The 20115-nt window shown below is 35.9% G+C and overlaps 1 protein-coding gene across 1 annotated transcript in view; it reads right to left on the reverse strand.

Moving 5' to 3' along the window:
• The window catches only part of CCDC175 (coiled-coil domain containing 175), a 108189-nt gene that overhangs the window by 11608 nt on the left and 76466 nt on the right, over positions 1–20115 (reverse strand). The window contains 4 exon segments of the mRNA XM_020986157.2: positions 278–321; positions 448–550; positions 13849–14001; positions 16490–16569. Of these exon segments, the coding sequence (XP_020841816.2) occupies positions 278–321; positions 448–550; positions 13849–14001; positions 16490–16569 (380 nt within the window).

The following is a 20115-nucleotide window of genomic DNA, read 5'->3' on the forward strand; positions in this document are numbered from 1 at the left end:
TAGAATGCTGATCATTCAACAAATTCGGCAAACTTTTTAAAGGCAATTTGTCTATGAAAGGCATATTGCTAAGCACTGGAGTTATAGATACCACAATGAAACAGTCCCTTCCCTCAAGAAGCTTATGTTTTTCTGAATTCCACCCTCAGGACATGAATTTTCTTGGACACAGCGATTCATGAAGACTATCTAGTAAGCTGGAGAGGTCCTATGACCTGCATGGTTAGAGGGTGTACGTGAAACAGTGGAATCATATTAAACAAAGATAAGAACCCACCTTTATGGCATTCAGAGTTTCCTCCCACATCTTCACGTATGTGCCTAATAGAAAATTTTCAAAAATTATTGAAAATAATTTCACATTGCTAACCTAAAAAAACTGAAGTAGTTCTAAAAAAAAAACCTCTTAAGAGGTTATTTGAAACTTTATAATGAATTGTCTGTTACCTTGAAGCTCATCCAGTTCTAAATTCATTTTGTCTACTGAATCAATACTATTTTGTCCTTCCTTTTGAAGGTGTTGTATATCTTCTCTCACTAGCTTAAGAGCCTAGGAACGAAACATGTAGTTCTTTTAAGTAAAGTGGAAAATATAGATGAAGGATGAATTTTTCATTATTCAATTTGACTTAACAAATATTTATAAAGCATGAGAAAGCTGGTGGTGCAGTGGACAATGTGTTAGATTTGGAACCATAAAGATGTGACTTGAAATCTTGTCTCAGATCTTAACTAGCTGTGTGACCATGAGCAAGTCACATAGCATTTCAAGGTTTGAATTCCCTTTTCTGTAAAACAAGGATAATAATAGCACCGACTTCATAGGGTTGTTATAAGGATCCAAGGAGATCACATGACATTTTTTACAGGAAGTCTTCCCCAACCTCTCTTAATTCCAGAGCATCCCCTCTATTAATTATTTCTTACTTATTCTGTATTGTATGTATTTGTTTTCATCTTGTCTCCTGCATTAGATTGTAAGCTGCTTCAGGGCAGACACTGTCTTTTGCCTCTTTTTTGTATCCCCAACCCTTAGTACAAAATCTAACACATAGTAGTTGTTTTATACATTTTCATTGATTGATATGTAAAGTGCTTTGCAAACTTTAGTGATATATAAATGGTAGCTACTATTACTTACCATGTGCAAGGCAGTGGAAAGACAAAAAATTAATAGGACCCTACAAACAAGGAAGGACATTCCAATGGGTTGTGGGGTATAACTTATACATAGATAAATAAATCCAAGTTATAGAGAGATTATTGGATGTATATTGGGGCATATTATAGGGCAAAATAAAAAGCCTTGACTGAATAGAAAGTGGCACCTGGGGCACTTTGAAGGAAGATAGGTATGGGGCAGCTAGGTGGCGCAGTGGATAGAGCACCAGCCCTGAAGTCAGGAGGACATGACTTCAAATCTGACCTCAGACCAAACACTTGACACTTACTGGCTGTGTGACCTTGGGCAAGTCACTTAACCCCAATTGCCTTAAAAAAAATCCTACTATAAAAAAAGATTCAAGTAACAAGAGTGAGAAAGCTATTTATACTAGCACACAATCATATTAAGACCAACTAATGTAGGAAGATAGGTGTTCAGAGCCGTAACTAGCAACTTTGGCATACTAGGCAATTCATTTTGGGGGTGATAAGAGGCTGTAAGATGTTGCCCCACAAATATCAGTAGACAGAGGCTTTGGGACACTTAGCTCCCAGAACAGAGAGCCTGCTTGTTTTGCTTCAACCCCTTGAACATTTGTTACTTTTTTTTTGGTCACCTTAGCCAGGCTTTATGTGAAGTAGAACCTCATAGTAACTTTAATGTGCATTTCTCTAATTAGTAACTTAGAAAATCTTTTCATATGGAAGTTGATAGCTTGTACTTTTCCCTTTAAAAACTACCTGCATGTGGCAAAGAATTGGAAAGTGAGAGGATGCCCATCAATTGGGGAATGGCTGAGCAAGTTGTAGTATATGAATGTAATGGAATACTATTGTGCTATAAGAAATGATGAACAGGCTGACTTCAGAAAAACCTGGAAAGACTTGTATGATCTGATGCTGAGTGAAGTGAGCAGAACCAAGAGAACGTTGTTCACAATAACAGCCACGTTGTGCAATGACTAATATTGATAAATTTAACCCTTCCCAGCAATACAAGGATCTAAGACATCTCCAGAGGCCTCGTGATGGAAAATGCTCTCCTCATCCAAAGAAAGAACTATGTTTGTTTGTTTTTTTTTGGCTAGGCAATGGGGTTAGGTGACTTGCCCAGGGTCACGCAGCTAGTAAGTGTTATGTGCCTGAGGCTGGATTTGAACTCAGGTACTCCTGACTCTAGGGCCGGTGGTCTATCCACTGCACCACCTAGCTGCCCCCCAAAAAAGAACTATGGAAGCTGAATTGCTATTTTTTTTCCTCTTCTGTTGAGTTTTGTTTCTTCTTTCTGATGGTTCCTCTGATTGGTTTTAATTTTTACTTACAACTTCACTAATGTGAAAATATGTTTAATAGGAATGTAAATGTATAGCCTATATCCGATTATGTGCCGTCTTGGAGAGGGTGGGGGGGAGGAAGGGGGAGAAAAATTTTAAACTCAAAAGCATATGGAAGTGATTATTGATAAATCAAAATAAATTAATAAAACTAAAAAAAAACCTACCTGCATGATCATATCCTGTGGCCATTTATCATTTAAGGAATGGTTCTTGTTCTTGTACAATTTGAATCACTTCCTTATATATCTCAGAAATGAGACTTTTATCAGAGAAATTTGCCAGAAAGATTTTTTCCCAGTCAACTATATTTCTCTCCCAATGTCTAACTGCATCAGTTTAGTTTGTACAAAAATTTTCTAAATTTTATGTAATCAAAGCTATCCATTTTATCTTCTGTGATCCTCTCTCTCTTCATTGTTCGGTCATGAATTGTTTCTCTATCCATAGATCTGAAAGGCAATTTCTTCCTTGCTTTTCTAATTTGTTTATTACGTCACCCTTTAGGTCTAAGCCAAGTATTCATTTGGAACTTAGCTTGTTCGTGGTATGGGATGGTCTGTACACCATGTCTTTGCCAGACTGCTTCCCCATTTTCTGGCAGTTTTTGTGGAATAGTGAACGCTTATCCCAGTAGCTAGGGTTTAGTAAACACTGGGCTACTGTGCTCATTTGTGTTCCACTAATCAAACTCTGTATTTCTTAATCAGTACCAAATCATTTTCATGATTACTGCTTTGTAAAATGGTTTGAGATCTGGTAATGCTAGGGCCTTTTGTTTCCTACTTTTTTGGATTCTGAAGATTTTATTCTTCCAGATGACTTCTGTTATTATTTTTTCTAGCTCTAACAAGTCATTCTTTGGTAGTTTGACAGACAAAATAAATTAATTTACATAGTATTGTCTCTTTTATTATATTGGCTTGGCCTACCTATGACTAATATTTCTCTAATTATTTAGGTCTGTATTTGTATAAAGAATGTTTTATAGTTGTACTCATATAGTTCCTGTGTGTGTCTTGATAGGCAGATGTTGAAATATTTTATACATTCTGTAGTTATTTTAAATGACATTGTCTTTCTATCTCTGTTGAGTTTTGTTGATAATATACAGAAATTCTGATGATTTATGTGGATTTATTTTATATCTTGCAACTTTGCTGAAGACACTAATTTCAACTGATGTTTTGCTGACTCTCTAGGGTTTTGAAAACAAACCATTGCATCATCAGCAAAAAAGTGATGATTTTGTTTCCTTCTTGCCTACATTTATTCCCTAAATTTCTTTTTCGTGTCTTATTGTTAATGGCTAGGGTTTCTTAGCATCATATCAAGTAGTAGTGGTGAAAATGGACATCCTTGATTTACTCCTGATCTTACTGGAAAGCACTCTAGTTTATCCCATTTCATGTAATGCTGGCTTTTGGTGTTGTGTAGATATTACTTATATTAAAAAAGATTCCTTTGGTCCTATGTTTTCTAGTGCATTTTTAAAAAAATAGGAATCAGTGTTGTATCTTGTCAAAACTTCTGTATCTTTTGATATTAATCATATGATTTTGTTGTTTTTGTTATCAATATGGTCCATTGTGTTTATAGTTCTCTTATTGAACCAGTCCTACATTCCTAGTATAAATCCAACCTGGTCATAATGTATAATCTTTGTGATATGTTAATATGGTATCTTTGCTAGTATTTTATTTGAATGTTTGTGTCAATATTCATTAGGGATATTGTTCTATCATTTTCTTTCTCTGTGGTGACTTTTCCCAGTTTAGATACCAAGACCATATTTGTATCATTGAAGGAAATTTGATAGAACCCTCTCATTTTCTATTTTTAAGCAGCTTATATAATATTAGAATCAATTGTTCTTCAAATGTTTGAAAGAACTCATAAATACATCTGTCATAATTTTTTTTCCCTTTGGAATCTCATTGATGGCTAGTTTAACTCTCTTTCTGAGACTGGGTCATTTAAGCTCATTAAGATTGTCAGCTTTAATGGCACATGCTTGGGCAAGTTATTTTCCAGTAATTTTCTTTATTTGTTCTACATTTTTTTTGTTTGTTTTTTGGGTTTTTTTTGGGGGGGCTAGGCATTGGGGTTAAGTGACTTGCCTAGGGTCACACAGCTATTAAGTGTTATGTGTCTGAGGTCACATTTGAACTCAGGTCCTCCTGAATCCAGGGCCAGTGCTCTATCCACTGTGCCACCTAGCTGCCCCCTATATTTGTTTTGAATTCTCTTTTTTCATTTTTGAAACTGGATTCGGTTTTCTTTTCTCTTTTTATAGAACAAATTAGATAGTGACATATATTATATATATATATATATATATGTGTGTGTGTGTGTGTGTATATATATTTATGTATATAAATTATTGGTTGCTTTAAAAAAAACCCTCATTTTAATTTATTAACTTAATAAGTTTGTTTTTTTACTTACAATTTTGTTAATCTCTGATTTTTAGGATTTCTATTTTTTAAAAAAATTGGGATTAAATTAATATAAGAGAATAGATATCAAAGAAGGGATAGGATTTCTACTCATGTTGGGTGAGAGCTGATACTACCACTGTATTCTTCTCTGGTTAAACCATGTTTGGAGAATGGTATTTTGTTCTGGGTATCACATTTTGGGAAGAATGTTAATAAACTCTTGTTTATCCAGATGTAGTCTTATGGATAAGAAAAAAATTGGGGTCTTAAAATTTGTTGATTTTCTAGTATTTTAGCTGCATGCCCAATTCATTAACCTATTCTTTTTTTTATCTTTTATTGATGAAACTGTTTAAAGACATACTGTTTCCGCTAAGGACTATTTTGGCTGTGGCCCAAATATTTTGGTGTATTTTTTCATTGTTGTCATTCTCTTTAATGGAATTATCTATTGTTTTATATTCTTTGATCTACCCATTCTTCAGTCTCCAATTAATTTTAATCCTTTCTCCAGGAGCTCCTTATTTAATATAATTTTTGTTGCATTGTGATATGCAAAAATGTGTTTAATATTTCTGTTTTTCTGCATTTGTGAGATTTTATGGGCTAACATATAGTCTATTTTTGGAAAGATGCTATGCGCAGCTAATTAATATGTATACTCTTTTCTATTCCTATTCAATAAGAGTCAGAAGCCTGTTTTATGTATAACTTTTCTGAAATTCCTTTAGGGCCCTTCACTTCTTATTCTCCTTTTTATTTTATTTAGATTTATCTAGCCTTAAAAAGGGTATATTGAGGTCCACCTCCCCCATTAAAGTTTTACTATCTCTGTAACTTCTTTAGCAAGTCCTTAATATATTCATTTCCAGGCCTTTTGTCTTATTTGACTTCTTCTATGAACCTCAAAAACATTAGTGTTCTGAAGTGTTCTGGTATCATGCTTTCCCTTAGAACACTAACAATAATAACAACAAAATTGATCTGGAAGAACAAAAGGTCAAGGATATCAAGGAAATTAATGAAAAAAAAAAGGAAGGTGGCCTAGTAATACTGGATCTCAAACTATATTATAAAGCAGTAATCATCAAAACTATCTCATACTGGCTAAGCAATAGAGTTGTGGATCAGTGGAATAGATTAGGTACACAAGACACAGTGGTCAATGACCATAGTAATTTAATGTTTGACTAACTCAAAGACCCCAGTCTTTGGGATAAGAATTTACCATTTGGCAAAAACTGTTGGGAAAACTGGAAAACAATAGGGCATAAACTAGGTATAGACCAATATCTCACACTATCTACCAAGATAAGGTCAAAATGAGTACATGATTTAGACATAAAGAGTGACACCATAAGCAAATTAGAAGAGCAAGGAATAGTCTACCTGTCAGATCTATGGAGAAGGGAAGAATTCATGACTAAATAAGAGATAGAAGCATTACAAAATGTAAAATAGATAATTTTCATTACATTAAATTAAAAAGCTTTTGCACAAACAAAACCAATACAACTAGGATTAGAAGGAAAGTAGAAAGCTTTTTTTTTACATTTTTATTTGAAGTTTTGAGTTCTAAATTCTATTTCCCCCTCCCTTCCCTCCTCCCTCCCTGAGATGGTAAGCGATCAGATATAGGTTATACATGTGCAATTATGTATAATGTTTCCATATTAGTCACTTTGTACAAGAAGACTCTAATTTTTAAAAATGAAAGAAAATAAAAAATAGCATGCTTCAGTCTGTATTCAAACAAACTCAGTTCTTTCTCTGAAGGCAGATAGTATGCTTCATCATTAGTCCTTTGGGATTGTCTTGGATCATTGCATTGCTGTGATTAGCTAAGTCATTTACAATTCTTCATTGAATAATATTACTGTTTTTGTGTGCAATGTTCTCCTGGTTCTGTTCACTTCACTGTGCATCAGTTAACGTAAGTCTTTCCAGGTTTTTCTGAAATTATCCTGCTTGTTATTTTTTTAGACAAAAATGGAAAATGATAAATGTTGGAGTGGATGTGGGAAAACTGAGACAGTAATGCACTGTTGGTGAAGTTGTGAACTGATCTTACCATTCTGGAGAGCAGTTTGATACTATGCCCAAAGGTCAATCAAACTGTGCCTATCCTTTGATCCAGCAATGCCACTACTAGGTCTGTATCCCAAAGAGATGATAAAAAAGGGAAAAGGATCTACATGCACCAAAATATTCATTGTAGCCTTTTTCATGGTGGCAAAATATTAGAAACTGAAGGAATGCCCATCAACTGGGGAATGGTTGCGGTGATATATGAATGTAATGGAATACAGTTGTGCAATAAGAAATGAATAGGCAGATTTCAGAAAAACCTGGAAAAACTTGTACAAACTGATGCAAAGTGAAATGAGCAGAACCAGGAGGCATTGTACATAGTATCAGCAACATTGTGTGATAATTGAGTATGAATGATTCAGCTCTTCTCAGCAACATAATAATCAGATAAGTACGGAGGACTAACGAAGGAAAATATCCATATCCAGATAAAGAACTGGTGGATGGATTTGCAGATCAAAGCATACTTTTTTCACTTTCGTGGTTTTTTTCCCTTTTGATCTGTTCCTTATTTCACAACTGTGACTAATAAGGAAATATATTTTACATGATAGCATATGTATAACCTATATCAGATTGCCTACCATTTTTGGAAGAGGGGAGGGAGTAGGGGAAGAAAGAAAAATTTGGAACTCAAAATTTTGTAAAAATGAATGCTAAAAATTGTCTTGACATGTAATTGGGGAAAAAATAAAATACTATTAAAAATTTAAAAAATAGAAGGTAAACAATAAGCCTTATAAAGTCCTTTCTGATTGCTCATTTGTATTTACCTTTTTTTTTGGCTAGGCAATGGGGTTAAGTGACTTGCCCAGGGTCACACAGCTAGTTAAGTGTTATGTGTCTGAGGCCAGATTTGAACTCAGGTCCTCCTGAATCCAGGGCTGGTGCTCTATCCACTGTGCCACCTAGCTGCCCCCATATTTACCTTTTTAACGTTTCTTTTGACTCCTATGTTACTATGTCAAAGTCTCTGTTCTTATCTTTTCCTCAAGAATGCTTGAAACTTCTCTATTTCACTGAAGTTCTAAACCCCCTCAGTATAACCTTTAACCTTCTGTGGGATTATACTCAGTTTTAGTGGGTAAGTTATTCTTGGTTGTAGATCCATATATTTTTTCCCTTTTGAATATCATTCCAGGGACTCCATTCCTATATATTGGTAGCTGCTAAATCTTGCAGGATTCTTACTGTGATTCTTTGTTACTTGAATATTTTTTTCAGGAATGATTGCAGTGGTTTTTTTCTTTGATATGGAAACTCTGGATTTTGGATATGACACTCCTGACAGTTTTAATTTAGGGGTTTCTTTAAAGAGAGGACTTGTATATTATTTCTATTTTCACTTTACTCTCTGGATCTAAAGGGATCTGGCAGTTTTCTTTCATGATTTCTCAAAAAATGTTTTCTTTTTGGTCATGGCTTTCAGTAGTCCAGTGTTTCTTAAATTATCTCTCCTTGATCTGTTTTCTGGTTAAGTTGTTTTATATTTGAGATATCTTACATAACCTTCTATCTTTTCAATCTTTGCTTTGTTTTAATATTGTTTATTATTTCATATAATCACTAATTTCTATTTGGTTATTCTTACTCTAAGGTACTCATTCTCTTTCCAAGTCTTTTCTCCAAAGCTCTTCTGTTTTCCAATTCTTTCCTCTATTGCTCTCATTTCATTAATATTATAACTTCAAAGCACCTATTTTTTTGAAGGGGGGACTCTTGCTTCATTTCTTCCAGAAAGTCGAATTGGTCTTATGGCCAAGATTGTTTTCTTTTTCCTTTTTTCTTCTTTTGAGGCTTCACTTGTAGGTATTTGGGAGTTCTTCCCTTCTTCTGGGTACATGTCTTGGCCATCCCTGGCATCATAATAGCTATTTATTCTTTTTTGTTTACTCTTTTTTGGGGATCTGAGTGACTTCACTGGGTACCTGCTTGCCTCCTGGGTGTCAAGTTTCAGGTCCCACTTCCTTCCACATTAACGTGGTCATAGTGAGGTTCTGCTTCTCATCTTGAGATTGAGTCTTGGATTCTACCTCTAGAAACAGATCAGAGCAACCATGATGAAAAGCAGGATGAAAAACTTTTTCTTCAGGGGCTATCTGTAGTTCCTCCTCTTATGGGGATCAGGACTAGAGCAACTGAGTTGTGCAATGAGAGGGGGATGAATTTTATGATGGTTGGGGAGCTGGGCTGCATTACTTCCTCCTCTGTCATCCCATCTCATCCCTTGATGGGGAATATTTGTAGGCCGCTTATTGGACTGCTCATACAAGATAAACTGAAGCCATCAAAATAGTTATTAGTAAGACTTGTGGCTATTGAATTGATTCCAAGTCTGACTTGTGCCTATGCTCGCATCATGTTCCACAGTTATTCCCTTCCACATCATAACTTTCTCCATCACAGTTTTGACATATCACAGGTCAGCATAAGAAAGTAAATGGGAATTTGGGGGCAGTTTTGTGGAAGCCACAGATGACACTCAAAGGCCAGCAGGCCACACACAACAAGTTTAGAAACTCAGAAATGCATTTATATATATATATATTTTATTGCATAATATCAATATATTTTATCCGTTAATACCATTATAATTTAGACTTCTTCTCTGGTACAAAGGGAGGACCAAAATTTTTTACATGGATTTTCCAGTGGGGGCACCACACCACTAAACCCCATGTTGTGGAAGGGATAGCTGTACTTTGAATTATTCTTACTTGTGTAATTCATTTACTTATGTTCATGTGACATACCCTCCCTTTCCATGGACTATAAGCTTTTTAAAGGGAATGTATTTGTTCTTCACATCTGTGTCCCCAACACTCAGAATGGTGCTCTGGACAGACAATAAATTATTTGTTGAATTGAATAAATATGAACTTATACAAATTAAAACTGTTCATACATACATATATATGTGTATGTATGTATGCATACGCAGATAGATAGATAGATAGATAGATAGATAGATAGATAGATAGATAGACAGACAGATAGATGAGTAGTGGTAAGTATTAGAGAAGTAGGCTCAACAGAGGGTGGTAGGACTTTTCTTAAGACATCAATTGTTTCCTTCATTGAAAGGGGCATCCCCTCATTGGCTTACCACAAGCCTGACCTTCCTATCCTTCAAATAGCATGGAGATATATCGAATTAGCTGGCAATTCTAGAACCAAACTTCATTCAAAATTAAAATAGGATTAGAAGAAACTAGGCCCAAAGAACCTATATAATAAGCTCAGTCAGTGATTCTCAGATCACAGGTAACCCCTTTCTCCTTTTCCCACAGAAAATGGTGTGGTCCTTGGACACCTATTTTTTCTTTAATGCTCTTCAGTGTAGCTACCTAACACACACACATATGCATACATACATACATGTATATGTATATATACACATATATAAAACATATACATGTAAACATATAAAACAGATATTTGCAAGGCCATCTGAAATAGAAAAATTCTAGAACAAATAATACTTCTGATCTATCCCTGCCATTTATTCCTACGTGCCAAGCACTGTGCTAAGAACTAAGAATACAAATTTTTGTTGTTCATCCTTCCTTCTGGAAGAGGACCAATGACATCACAAGGGTGATGTACTGACTTGCTTGTGAACTGGATTTAAGTGAGGCAGAGCTGTGCAAAGCCGCCAGCCTCCCTCTCTTCTGTAGAGCCATCAAAGTCCAGTGGCAGGATAAAAATCAAGATGACTGGTGATGGCCCAGGATGCTGTGGATGACCTTGGCCTTAATACAAATAGAAAATCAAGAAAGTTCCTGTTCTCAAACAACTCACATTCTAACTTAGGGTGACAACACATATACAGCAAATGCACGGGCCTAGCGGTCCTAGGAGTTCTGTGGTACACCCAAAGGCAAGACCTATGGGTCTTTAGCTTGCTCTATTGGGAGGGGGTGTCCCGATAGGATCTAGTTTGGCAGGGTTCCATATGGTATCATTGGAGGAAGGGATCTCAAGGTAGTTCTGGTTTCAGATCTCCATGGTGGTCTCCAGGTGGGTGGAGCTTGGACTGGGGCAGTTGATGTGATATCAGATAATTATGTATTCTGCTCTTTGAAAAAATGTATTAAAAACTGAAGAGTAGAGAAATTTTTTTCCTTCTTGTTTTTTCTCTTGCAATTTGTTTTGGCAAGGATAATTATATGTTGTTGGGGCTTTTTCTCTTTCCCTTTCTCAGAGGGTACTTCCCCACCTTACTCATTCAATTTTTCTCAGAACTTTAGCATGCTTTTTTTTTTTTGATAGCTGAGGATCTCATAGATTTTCTTCTTTTCTTTGCCTAAGTAGGAGCTTCTATGCACCTTCCAAGAATGGTCCAGTGAAAACTTAGGAATGCCATCTTTTATTTCTCTTTCCCAGGAGTGCTTTTTCTGCAAGTTGTAGCCTCCATTTTTGTCCACAATAGTCCATCTCTCCTCAAGGTATGACTTTTCCCTCTCATGATTGTTAGGCCTATTAATCCACAAATTGACTTTTCTGCCTGACTGTGGTGTTTAGGAGTTATTCTTAAAAGTTATTAATGCTAAGTTACTCATGCAAAATAGTTAACTAATTGAGCCAGTTCTCATTATGATGAAGAATGATTTGCATGATGTATTTGAATCAAAATATAACCAGTATAATCAATGAATATTTAATTATGTATGGTTAATCAGTTTACACTTGTATTCGAAGGACTTATAAGAGTATGAGTTGTTGACTACAATCTGCCAAGACACACTACTGCCCAAACTATGTCCATTATACTCTTGGACAATGTGTAAAAAAACTCTTGTTCATAGGAGTATTTCTTTTAGAAGTAGGTTTTTAAAATCAATATCTTTCATTTCTATATCACCTATATTTCTTTCTATATCTCTCCTGACTCCCTCCAAGAAAGCCATCCTTTAACAGAAATAATTTTTTTAAAAGATGAAGAAGAGAAATCAACAAAAAGACTCTACGTGCAAAAAAAAAAATCTGACATTATATGTAATGTTCCACATCTGTGGACCCCCACCTCTACAGAGGAGTTAGGGTAGGTGTCGTCTCATAAACATCTTTTCTTTATGGCCAATCTTGGTCCTTAAAATTCTGCGACATTCAGTTTTGATTAATTTCCTGTTGTCCTGACCATTTCAATCATTGTAGCTATTGTGTGTTGTTTCCCTGGTTCTGCTTATTTCATTCTTCATGAGCTCATGTAAGTATTTCCAGACTTCATCTTGTTTGTCCTTTCTTACACCACAGCCATAGTCCCTTACATCTATGTCTTACAGTTTGCTTAGCCATTTCCCAATTGATGGGTCACAAAGAGGGCTTCTATGAATATTTTGTCATACGGAGTCTTTCAATTTGTCATTTGACCTTCTTGGGATAGGTACCAACAGTGGCATCTATGGGTCAAAGGACACAGACATTTTAGTTATTTTCTTCCCATAATTTCAAATTGTTTTCCAGAATTGTTGGATTTATTTGTAGCTCCACCAACCATGCATCTATGCCCACCTTTCCATAACCCTTCCAACACTGACCAATCTCAATTTCTGTCATTTTTTTTTTGCCAATTTTCTAGATTTGAGGTGAAACCTCAGGGTTGTTTTGGTTTGCATTTCTCTTATCATTAACACTTTGGAGTGTTCTTTTTCTTTGGCTGTTAACAGTTTGCAATTCTTTTAAAAACTCTGTTCACATCCTTTGACCATTTATCTATTGGGAAATTGCTTTTGGTCTTCTATATTTTTCTCCATTGCCTACATATCTTAGATAGTGGACCCTTACCACAAATGTTTGATCCAAAGACTTTTTCACTCAGTTGGTTGCTTCCATTCTTATTCCCAGATTCATTAACTTTGTTTCTACAAAAGCCTTTCAATTTCATGTAATCAAATGATCTATTTTACATTTTATATTTTTATATCTATATCAAATATTTATATATGTATGCCTCTATCCCTTGTTTGGCCAAGAATTTACTCTCATCCATTTCTGTGAAAAAGCACACGATCCACTCCACTTCTATTTTTTTTTAAAGGCACAGTTAAATCTTTGATATTCAGGTCATGTACCCATTTTGAATTTACTTTGGAATATTCTGTTGTTATTAAGTCTTTTCTGACTCTTTGTGATCCCATGTAGGTTTTTCTTGGGAAAGATATTGGAGTGGTTTTCTATTTCCTTTTCCAGCCCATTTTACAGATGAGGAAACTGAGGCAAACAGGGTTAAGAGACTTGCCCAGAGACACACAGCAAGTAAGTGTCTGAGGCGGGATTTGAACTCAAGAAGATGACTCTCCTGATCAGCCAAATTTTTGTCAGCCTGCCTTCTAGGTTTCCCAGAAAGTCTTGCCAAAAACGGTATTCTTTTCTAGGTAATTTATGTTTTCTGAATACTGGTTGATTGAGTTTCATGAGGGAGAGAATGGGCAACAATAATTAATTAAGCACCTAGTATGTGCTTAATACACTGTGCTAAGTACTGTACAAATAAGGTGCTATTATTATACTCATTTATAGCAGAGAAAACTGAAGTGCAAACAGAGGTTAAGTGGCTTGCCAAGGGTCACGCAGCTAGTAAATATCTGAGACTGGATTTGAACTCAGGTCTTCCTGATTCCAAGGCCCAGCACTTTATCTGTTGTGCAAACTGGGGTATGTTCAAGAAAGTCTCAAAGACTCTGGTATCTAGTAGCACAAAGGGGGCAAAAATTTGAATTCTTGCTCTAGGACATGCAGATGTATGACCTAGAACACTAATTTAAATTCAGTGCCACCTCTATTCCCCCTGCTTAACTGACCTACCTTGTACTTACTTTTCGTATTCTGTCGTTTTCCAGGATTAAAAGTCTCAGTTTTTGTTCTGTTTCATAGATATCTTTTTCTGAAACGTACATGAAGTTCAGATGTTTTTTCATTCTTAACATTTCCTCATTTCGGCCTTTCTTCAATAAATTCTTCACTTTTTCCTGTTCATACATAGGCCCACAATTACTTTTTCTTATAGTTTGAAAAGAGATACAGGCATAGGTAACTGAAGACTATGCAGAAGCAAAAAAAAAAAAATCTGATTCATCAAATGAAAATTTAATTTATAAGGACAAAAGAAAAAAATTCCTCAGGAAGATTCCCTGTGTTACTTGAAGGGAAAAATTATAAATGGCTATGTTTTGTGGGTAGGGGAATAGGTAGCAAGGTATAATAGAGAGAGCTGTCCTAGGAGTCAGGTAGATCTGCATTTGAGCCCTTCCTCTGACACATACTCATCCTCTGCAAATCATTCAGCCTCACAGTGTTCAGGGGAACTGTCTCAAATATTCAGCTGCAGAGTAAGTGCTCCTTTGAATCACTAGAGACAGTTTCTTCATTGGGAGGTCCCCATGCCAATGAGATCATAGGTGTGGTCCAAAAAAGTATTTTTAAAGTCATAAATAATATTCTAATGATCATTTTGGACATGGGTATGTCAATCAAATACACTGATTTTATATTAATAGCTTTTTTTGGTCTACCTTTGAAGTCAGCCCCATCCATGTGCCTCTTGGTAACATTGTAGATCATTATTTATAATCTTGAGAGAAAAGGAAACCACTTCTCTCTCCATACTGTGTTTTAATTTTTTCTAGCTGTGGCTTTTTCTAATGGAAAGAGAGAAATTTGGAATTTTTGAGACCAAGAGAGCATAAGTCACCTTCCTGAAGTTGTAGTATCAACAATTTAGAGGCCTTTGACTGCAGCGCTCTCATTTTCCTGATTCTGAGTCTGAAAGAGATTAAATGACTTACCCAGGGTCACACAACTAAGTGATGTTTGAGGCAGGATTTGAACTTGGGTCTACTCCTACTCCAAGCCCAGTACTCAATCTACTTTGGACATTAAGTTGCCTAAGTCCATAGCTGGGAAGAGGAAATCTTGTGACTCCCAATTCAGTCCTATTGCCTCTACACTAAGCCACCCACAGGTGACATGCAACTGTATGGGTTCTTAAGCCAGTTGATAAGCAACAGGCAATCAGTACAGTGTAGTCTATCTCAAAATGCTGGAGTTAAGTGGGATACAGGGAAGGTGTGCTGGATAACTCATCTGAGCACGAAAGTACCTGCCCCTCTCAATCTGCTCCCTTGTTGAATCTTTCAGTTGTGTCTGACTTCTCGCATATATACATATATGTATGTGTGTGTGTGTATGTATGTATGTATATGTATTTATGTATATGTGTGTATGTATGTATATATATGTATATAAATGTGATACTATCATTGTATAAAAATAGTAGAATAACATCCTACTTATTTGGAGGTCAGTCTTTTTTGATAGCACCAACACAGAGACCTTAATAGGAAGTGGAAAAAGGCCTTTCTGTTCCCAAAATAATTCCCACAAATATCTCTTCATTAAAGTCAAACACTTAATTCCTTATCCTGTTACCCAGAGCTTTACTGATTCCTATGTAACAAATATTTTTTAATAAGTGTAAATGGTAATGTCCCTTGAGGAGGGGTTACATAAGCTTAGAATAGAGAAGCAATGTAATTTAGGGCATCAAAAATTGGCCTCAGAATCAAAAAGACTCTGCCACTTATTGGCTGTGTGACCCTAGCTAGGCAAATCATTTAAAGTCTTCAAGCCAAGACCTTTAAGATAATATGTTAAAGCGCAGGTGACAATCTGCTTTTGTAAAGAAAGTTTTCTCAACTACAATTCATCTGAATGAAATTACAGATTCAGTATAAAAATGAAAAACAGAAAATGAACAATGGCAACCCAAACCAATTGAAAACTTGGTTATCTGGGTTTCAGGCTCATATTATATAAGAAACAACAAATTGAAGGCCCTAAGTGGTGTAGTGGATAGAATGCCTGGCTTGGAGTCAGGAAGACTCATCTCTGTTAGTTCAAATCTAGCCTTACTAACAGTGAGACCTCAATAAAATGAGCTGGAGAAAGAAACAGTAAAGAACTACAGTTTCATTTTGTTTTGCTTTGTCTTTTTGCCAAGAAAACCCCAAATGGGGTCATGAAGAGTAAGGCACACTGAAACAACAGCGAGAAAGATCCTGGAAGGTATGCTTTTGGAGACAGATATGATGACGTTAGGAGAAGTGACATCTGACAACCCGACCACAAGTGAGGAGACAGGAAGACTAAAAAGTCTTGCTGTTTAGGACAGTAATAAGTATTCATAATGAGAGTCTCAATTTATCAAGAAATAATTAGACTGTATTCATTATTCTCCATTCTGAAAGGTTGTAAAGGGACAATACGATTTAGAAATATTTCTTATTTTAAAAAAAGCTTCAGTACTTCAAGTGGCAAAACAGTTATTTGGAAATTCACTTTTGTGGAGTATTTCATTCCCTGATGATGTTGGAAAAAAATAAGATGCTACGTTACTACATTTATGCTACCCGTCCGTATCTCTACAAAAAGAGAAAATAAGTCAATTTTAAAAATTACCCTCTCATTTTTGTAGTTTGATTCTTTCTGTTTCATCAAACAAATGCCGTATTTCAGTGACTCGTGTTCACGATTCTGTGCTATTAAAAAACAAACAAACCACAGACACAAATCTATTCGTGCAGTTATTTATGTATGACATGTACTAAATATGCCAATTTCATATGACTACTTGGGAACTCTGGATACTGAGGCAGCCTTTTTAATATTTTTTCTCAGTTATAATCATTTGCCCTGTTTTCATGCCCCTTTCTCCTCTTTCTACTGCCTTGTTTGCTCTATTCGTGTTACTATTTGTTTCTTTTTCCTCTTCTCTTTTAATGATCATCAAGGCTGAACTTATGTCACCTAACATTAAAATATCGTGATGCTATCTACTTCTTGCCACCTCTGGCCAATAATTTTTTTTTGTGAGATAAGCCTAGAACAAGGAGGGTGAAAAGGAATGTCTCCCATTTCCTCTGTAGAAGTTCAGAGAAGTAGGAAGAATTTTAGTGGGATGGAGTCTCTAAAAGCTGGCAGGATATTCCTTAAACTACAAGGTGGTACTGTGGGTAAGAGTGCTGGATTTGAAGTGTCAGACTGGGTAACCCAGCACAAGTCACTTAAACTCTCAGTCTTTTCATCTATAAAATGGGGACAATAGCACCTACCTTTGCAGAATTGTTGTGAGGATCAAATGAGATACTACAAGCACAACAGGGCTTTGCAAGCCCTTAAAGTGCTAAGTGGTGTCTAAAGTAGGATCTACCTCCAGCTGACTAAATAAAGATTTATAGGAGAAGCTGAAACTCCAATGAGAAGGAGAAATTAGATTAGAATCTCAAAAAAAAACCCCCCAAAAACCAGTTCACTTTTGTGGAGTATTTCATTCCCTGATGATGTTGGAAAAACAACTACTAGAAATTCATAATTTTTGGCATCCATCACTGAACCCAGTTTGGAATTTTGCAGATTTAAACCTGAACACATTGAATTAATTGCCATACGCTAGATTATTTTTTTTCTTTTTGCTTCATTTTTTGTTCATCTCTGTTTCCACATGCATCCTTTTGCCATTAATTGGCTCTACTCTTTCCCCAGATGAAAACTCTTCTCTAATCCTAGTCATTTCTCTGATACCCACACCTGGTCTTATGGCCTAGCATGCCTTCAATGTAGTCCTAGGGAAAAGTCTGGCCTTCTCCCCATTAAAATAACCCAAGATTTAAGGTAAGAGAACAAGCATTTATTAAATGTCTACTATGTGCGAGGTTAGGGTGCACAGTGGATAGACTGCTGGGCCTAGAGTCAGAAAGACCTGAATTTAAATCTGGCCTCAGGCATTTAATAATTATGTTAACCTGGGTAAGTCATTTATCCCTGTTTGCCTCAGTGTCCTCATCTGTAAAATGAGCTGGAGAAGGAAATAGCAAGACACTCCAGCATCTTTGCCAAGAAAACTCCATAATGGCGTCATGAAGACACAGGCAAGTGTTAGACTTGACTGAAAAATGATAACAACAGCATATGCCAGGTATTGTGCTAAGAAATGTATGCCTTTTACATGATTTTCTCCTCATAGCAACCCTGTGTGTGAGGTGCTATTTTCCCCATTTTACAGTTGAAGAAACTGAGGCAAAGGAGAAGTGACTTGCTTGAGGTCACACAGACAATGTCTGAGGCCAGGTTGGAAATTAGGTCTTCCTGATTCTAGACCCAGCAATCTTACTGTGACACCTAGATGCCTTTTAAGTTTCAGAATGACTTTTTGGCATGTATTTAAATAATATTTTGCATAAAAGATGATGTTTTATGAAATATGAAAAACCAAGTCAAAAAAATTAGATATAGCTTACAATGTCATGAGTGGAAATGAAAATGTTCTTTAAATGTATTAATAAAGGAACATATTGTGCCTTTAGGAGATGGGGGGAGAGGAAGCTGGCAAAAGATAGCTTTAAAGGATTTATTTTAAACTTTTTTCATATACATTTATTTATTTTCAGTTTTCTACATTTATTTCCACAAGATTTTGGTTCCAAATTTTCACCCCATCTTGCCCCTCCCCCACCCCAAGATAGTATGCATTCTGAATACCCCTTCCCCTAGTTTGCCCTCTCTTCTATCTCTCCTCCCCTTCTCTTATTCCCTTCTCCTTCTATTTTCCTGTAGGGCAGGATAGATTTCTGTACCCCATTTCCTGTATTTCCTATTTCCCAGTTGCATGTGAAAATATTTTTTTTAAACTTGTTTTTAAAACTTTGGGTTCCAAATTTTCTCCCTCCCTCCCTCCCACCCACCCTCATTAAAAAGGCATGCAACTCAATGTAGGTTATACATGTGCAGTTATGCAAAACACTCCCATAGTAGACATCTTATGAAATCCCAACTCTATTTCCCTTAATCCTATCCTGCCTCCCCATTAATTCTATTCTTTCTTTTGACCCTGTCCCTCCTCAGAAGTATTTGCTTCTGATTACCCCCTTTCCCAATCTGCCCTCCTCTCTATCATCCCTCTGCTCTCTTGTCCCCTTCCCCCCTTATTTTCCTGTAGGGTAAGACAGATTTCCATACCCCATTGAGTGTGTATGTTATTCCCTCCTTAAGCCAAATCCTATGAGAATAAGATTCACTCATTCCCTCTCACCTTCCTCCGTTTCCCCTCCACTGTAAAAGCTTAAAAACTTTAAAAAAAAAAAAAAGTAAAACCAACTGAAATTCACAACATTAAGAACAAGGATTAAAAGACAGTAACAAGAAATAAAGCTAAGTCAGCTCTTTTTGTGGTGGCTAAGAATTGGAAATTGGTGGATGTCCATTAACTGTGGAATGGCTGAACAAGTTGTGGTATATGATTGTGATGCAATACTACTGTGCTATAAGAAAAATCGGGAAAAACTTATAAAAACTGATGCAGAGAGAAGTGAGAAGAGCCAGGAGAACATTGTATACAATAATAGCAATACTGATGATGAACAGCTATGAATGACTTAGCTATTCTCAGCAATGAACAAACCAAAACAATCCCAAAGGATTCATAATGAAAAATGTTTTCTGCTTCCAGAGAAAGAACTGCTGGAGTCTGAATGCAGTTTGAAGAATACTATTTTTCTCTTTCTTTCTTTCTTTCTTTCTTTCTTTCTTTCTTTCTTTCTTTCTTTCTTTCTTTCTTTCTTTCTTTCTTTCTTTCTTTCTTTCTCTGTCTTCCTTCCTTCCTTCCTTCCTTCCCTTCCTTCCTTCCTTCCTTCCTTCCTTCCTTCCTTCCTTCCTTCCTTCCTTCCTTCTCTCTCTCTCTTCTCTCTCTCTCTCTCTCTCTCTCTCTCTCTCTCTCTCTCTTTCTTCCTTCCTTCTCTCTCTTTCTTTCCTTTTTGTGTGTGTGACTTTTCTTGAACAAAAGGACCATTATGGAAATATTTTATATGATTTGTATGTATAAACTATATCAGATTGCTTATTGTCTCAGGGAGGGGGAAAGGGAGGGCGGGATAGAATTTGGAATTCAAAACTTAAAAAAATATTAAAATGGGTTTAAATGTAATTGAGGAAAATAAAATATTATTTTTTTAAAAAAGAAAAGCTATAGCTGTAGATGTGGATACTTCCATAGTCACTGGAAGAATTTTATTGTATGCCTCGATGAGTTG

This window comes from Phascolarctos cinereus, unplaced genomic scaffold (assembly GCF_003287225.1).
Source record: "Phascolarctos cinereus isolate Bilbo 61053 unplaced genomic scaffold, phaCin_HiC Scaffold_3;HRSCAF=262, whole genome shotgun sequence".
NCBI lineage: Eukaryota > Metazoa > Chordata > Mammalia > Diprotodontia > Phascolarctidae > Phascolarctos > Phascolarctos cinereus.